Source organism: Lupinus angustifolius, chromosome LG14 (genome assembly GCF_001865875.1).
Source record: "Lupinus angustifolius cultivar Tanjil chromosome LG14, LupAngTanjil_v1.0, whole genome shotgun sequence".
Taxonomy (NCBI): domain Eukaryota; kingdom Viridiplantae; phylum Streptophyta; class Magnoliopsida; order Fabales; family Fabaceae; genus Lupinus; species Lupinus angustifolius.
This window is the reverse complement of record NC_032022.1, coordinates 7,049,598-7,054,752: the sequence shown is the minus strand read 5'-3', so window position 1 is coordinate 7,054,752 and position 5,155 is coordinate 7,049,598. Positions and strand designations below refer to the sequence as shown.

The window sequence follows — 5,155 nt, the reverse complement described above, 5'->3', positions numbered from 1 at the left end:
ATTCAAATATAATTTTTTGCGCTAAATTTAAGGTTGAATTTATTTAATTGGTCTAATATTCAATTTTATAAATACACTTTTAAAATAAGAAGATAATAAGGATAAAATAAGAAAATGATATTATATGGTTTTTTGGTAGAAATAAAAAGATATTGATGACAAAATAGGAAAACACAAATTACACCATAATGGGTCGTTATTTTGTATTTTCCCTTTATTAATAGTATAGATATAGATATATATGAGTCCATTTTAATATGTATATATATCCAATAATATTACTATATAGCATGTAAATTTTGTATATATATATATATATATATATATATTTACTCTCAACAAATAGAATAATGTCATATTAGAAATAAGTTGTGGAATTGAAATGGGGCATATACAAAGGTGAGAGACCAAAATTACAACGAAAAAAAAACATTTTCCCTCTTCATTTACGGTACGTTAAACTATAAACAATATTATATCGATAATAATTATGTATATATAATAAAGTTAATCAAATCAACTATTGGATTGATACTTCCTATCATCTATATCAAATTTCACAAAAAGTATAAAATTGTTTAGTATGCCATGAACATCAACATAATATATGTACTTGAAATATATGAAATGTAATTATTAAGGAGGGATGAATCGATGTAATTTATATTTATAAAAAATTATTAATAATATACGAGGATTTCAAAATTTCCCTTTTAGATGGGTCTTTAAGTCTTGTTAGAAAATATTTAATGCAAGTGCATTGCAAAAACTAGAATAGAAACCTTTAATTAAGGTAAGAAATCTATATAAGAATATAAACATATTTTATAAGAAAAGGGCATTAAAATTAAATCTACCTTATCTATACTATTAATAAATGGAAAATACAAAATAACCACCCATCATGGTGTAATTTGTGTTTTCCTATTTTGCCCTCAATATCTTTTTATTTCTACCAAAAAACCATATAATATTATTTTCTTATTTTATCCTTATTATCTTCTTATTTTAAAAGTGTATTTAAAAAATTGAATATTAGACTAATTGAATAAATTCAACCGTAAATTTAGCGCAAAAAATTATATTTGAATTTATAAAATACAAACTATACATTACAAACGATAGGAAAGCGGGTTGACAAACACGACAGTACATATCAACACGCTAGTGATCATTAAAATTAGGAAATAAATAAAACAACATTCTCTCACTCATTTTCAATTCACATCTTCAATAGCAAAGAACATAATCACCAATCTCAAAAAAGAAAAGTGAAGAAGAAAAGAAACAAACAACACTTACACCCAAAACAAAAGAATATAGAATGTGAAGTAGCTTTTTGTGTTTGTCTCAGTGAACAACAACAACAACAACAACAAATCTTGTTGTAATGGGTGGAGTTACTTCATCCATGGCTGCAAAACTTGCATTCTTTCCACCAAACCCACCATCTTACAAGCTTGTGAAGGAAGAAGCAACATCACTCTTGCTCTTAAACCCATTTCCACATCGTGAAAATGTTGAAGTTCTCAAGTTCCCAAACCGTCGCGGAAATGAAATCGTCGCTATTTATGTTAGGCACCCTATGGCAAAAACAACCATTCTTTATTCTCATGGAAACGCTGCTGATATTGGTCAGATGTATGAGCTTTTCGTTGAGTTGAGCATCCACTTGCGTGTTAATCTTATGGGGTACTCTTCAATTTTCAACCTTTCCTCTTTTGCTGCAAAAAAAGTCAACTTTTTTATTTTTGTTTGGGAATTTTGGTGAAGTAGTTTATAATTTGCATACCCTCTGGGATTTTGAAGATGAATCTGGTGTTATTAATGTGTTTTTTAGATGAATTGTTTAGCTGAAGTTTTTTGGCAGTTTGTATGTGTGTGCCTTTGGGTTAGTGTTGATTTAGTTCTTAGGAAGCTTGGTTGTACTGATTTGCTTGGATTTACCAGATTCTGATGTTGATGGGTTTGTTGAGATACATTATTTGTTGATTCATTAGCTTTTTCATCATTCAAAGTTGTGGTCAATTTTGTCCACCAAGAGGGTTAGGAGCAATTTTCTCTATAGACTTGTAAATTTATGATGTGAATTCTGATTCATATGTTTTCTGTGGTTCTTGCACCATTAGAAGGTCATGATTTGAAGGCGAGTGTAGTGTACTGGTTTAATAGTATTGCATCATTTTCAACATACTTAGTTTATTATTAGCCAAGTTAGAGATTTATTTATGAACAGAAAAAAAAATCGGAGTATAGGTACCTATCTGACAAATCAACTCCAAGGATAAATGGTATATGTAACACTACCTTATAAGTTTCAATTTCCTCCTTTTCTCAGATAGGTTTTTTCCTTCTAAAGAATTTCAGTGAACATGAGTCAAGCACATAATTAAGAAGAAAGTTTAAGAATATGAAGCTGTTAACAGACATTTAGGTTGTTCTAAAAATTGATATGTGATATCAGTTAAGCTCAACGACAGGTTTTAAGCACTTCAGGAAGTGCGGTTTTTTAGTCTACAGTGTATAACAAAAACTTATGCTTTTCAGCTGCATCGTTAGCTGATATTTTGTTGTTATAATGTAAAAGTGACCCTGAAATTGTTTTTTCTGGTTGAATTGCTAGCTTCTAAACTTTGCCAATGTCCCATCAAGACCCTGATTTCAATTCCTTACAGTGGTTGCTTATATCCAATTCAGGGCTTACAGTAACACCTAAAATACCTGATAACAAATGAAATTTATGCTGGAGTTGCTCTGATATACTAATGATGTACATTCAGAACATTTAGAGTTCAGATTCAAATATATATTATGTTTACATTTCTCCCAACGGTTTTGAGACTGTACTTTTTTTTATTTCCCATCCATTAACCACCATCCCTTAAATTACTCTAAAAAGGACTCCCTTGCAGAAATTGATAAAGGGAACTTACAATATTATGCTTGCTTGTATAGCCGTGTTTGTAAAAGAACATATTTGTAAATCAGATGCTATTGTTACTGATGTTTTCAAGCACCTTGTTTCTATATGCACAGATATGATTACTCTGGCTATGGACAGTCGTCGGGGAAGGTAGTTACACTTCTTTCCGGTTTATTTGATTCTTTTTATCTCAGCAGGCAGAAGGATCCTGAAAAACATATCTGTACATTTTTCACAGCCCAGTGAGCATAATACTTATGCTGACATTGAAGCTGCATATAAGTATCTTGAAGAGAACTATTGTACTAAGCAGGAAGACATAATCCTTTACGGTCAATCTGTTGGAAGTGGCCCTACTCTTGATCTGGCTTCCCGTTTACCCCGACTAAGGGCCGTTGTTCTCCACAGTCCTATATTATCAGGGTTGAGAGTCATGTATGCTGTGAAACGGACATACTGGTTTGACATTTATAAGGTCAGATTCTTCTTTGTCCTACATGCTTAATGTCCTTTCATTTGGGAATTATGTATACTTGCTACTGTGTACCTTAACTTAGTTCTGTGCTATTGTTGTGCAGAACATTGATAAAATTCCGTTGGTGAAATGTCCAGTGCTAGTAATTCATGTAAGTATTCCATGTTTATTTTTGTTGCATTTTCCATTTTATATCTCTGCATTTTTCGTGCTTACACTTGTAATGAAAATCATGATAACAAGATAAATGGAATACACTAGTTTTCATTGCACAAACTAGTTAAAACAAGAAGTTGGAGTATATTCATTGTTGTAAACTTCACAGCATCATAGTAGCAGAGAAATCAGCTTTTGTTGCTGATATAAACTTTTCCAATTGTATTTGTGTAAAATATTATAACTTCAGATAAATTGATTTTCTATATTTCTTTTTATGGCACAAAGTATTTTATGTAGCTTTACTAATTTGTTATGGTTCCCATACTTTCTTCAGGGAACAGCTGATGAGGTTGTTGATTGCTCTCACGGCAAGCAGTTGTGGGAACTTTGTCAACAGAAATATGAACCTTTATGGCTCAAAGGTGGAAATCACTGTAATTTAGAACTCTATCCGGAATACCTTCGACATCTCAGAAAATTCATATCAACAGTAGAGAAGTCACCATCACGAAGACTAAGTTTTAGGAGAAGCACGGAGCAATCCAGAGGAAGTATTGATTGTATTGAAACTCCAAGGAAGAGTACTGATCAAAGGGAGAAACCAAGGAAGAGTACTGATCAGAGGGACAACCCGAGGAAGAGTACAGATCAGAATGAGAAACCAAGGAAGAGTACTGATCAGAGGGACAAACTGAGGAAAAGTACTGATAGGACAGAAAAACTGAAAATTCATGAAAACAAAGTCCCCAATCCTGAAAAATTAGAGAAGTTAAGAGCCCATTTTGACCAAATGGAGCGGTCAAGGAGAAGTATAGACTACGATAAATCGAGAACCATTGAGTTCCAAGATAAATCCAGGAGAAGTGTGGACGTTCAGTTTGAAAGGCCACAGAAGAGCATTGATTGGCTGGATAAAACTCGAGCCGGCTGAACTGGTTCAAACATCTATAGTATTGGTACTGGGTTTGCTACATGGGAGGGGAAAGTACAAAGATACAGGCAATTACTTATACTGGGGGGGTATAACTTATGGTTTTCAGAATGCATATGTTGCTCTTACAGTTTCATTGCAATGTTAATGTAGGTTTGGGTATGTTGGGATTGTTATGCTTAGGATTTTTTAAACTATGTTTAATTGATGTGACATTAACCTTGTTTTAGTCTGAAGAAAGAAAATGATCCTCATGGTAAAGGTGGACATTGCTATGATTTGTAAAAACTTACATGAATTGAATATTCTTATTTATTTTCCCTTATTTTTCTTATCCCATCTTGATCCTTGTTAGCCTTGCACTTTTTTGGGGCATGTTTGAAACAAATTCTTGAGGTAGTTTGTTCCTGTTTAGTTACTTGGTTTATCATTTTTCACATCTAGTTCCTCTACCAACTTATTTATCACTCTACCCAACTAGGAAGTACATTATTCTCATGGTTAATGTATTGTTAAGAAATGACATTGGCCAAGAAGAAGAAACTATGATTCTATGAACATTGAAGATATAAATGTTGTACAATATTGTTCATTAAGGAAGACTCTTCCTAAGATTCAAGTCCAAAAGAATGACACACTTTCTCTTACTCTTCTTTATGAAAAACAT

At 32.3% G+C, this 5,155-nt stretch overlaps 1 protein-coding gene across 1 annotated transcript; it reads left to right on the top strand.

The window, feature by feature from the left end:
* Nucleotides 1,211-4,814, top strand: LOC109327035 (protein ABHD17B-like). The gene is made up of 5 exons (XM_019560011.1): nucleotides 1,211-1,692; nucleotides 3,037-3,073; nucleotides 3,162-3,398; nucleotides 3,502-3,549; nucleotides 3,892-4,814. The coding sequence occupies exons 1-5, from the start codon at nucleotides 1,391-1,393 to the stop codon at nucleotides 4,486-4,488; spliced, it is 1,221 nt and encodes a 406-aa protein (XP_019415556.1). The 5' UTR covers nucleotides 1,211-1,390; the 3' UTR covers nucleotides 4,489-4,814.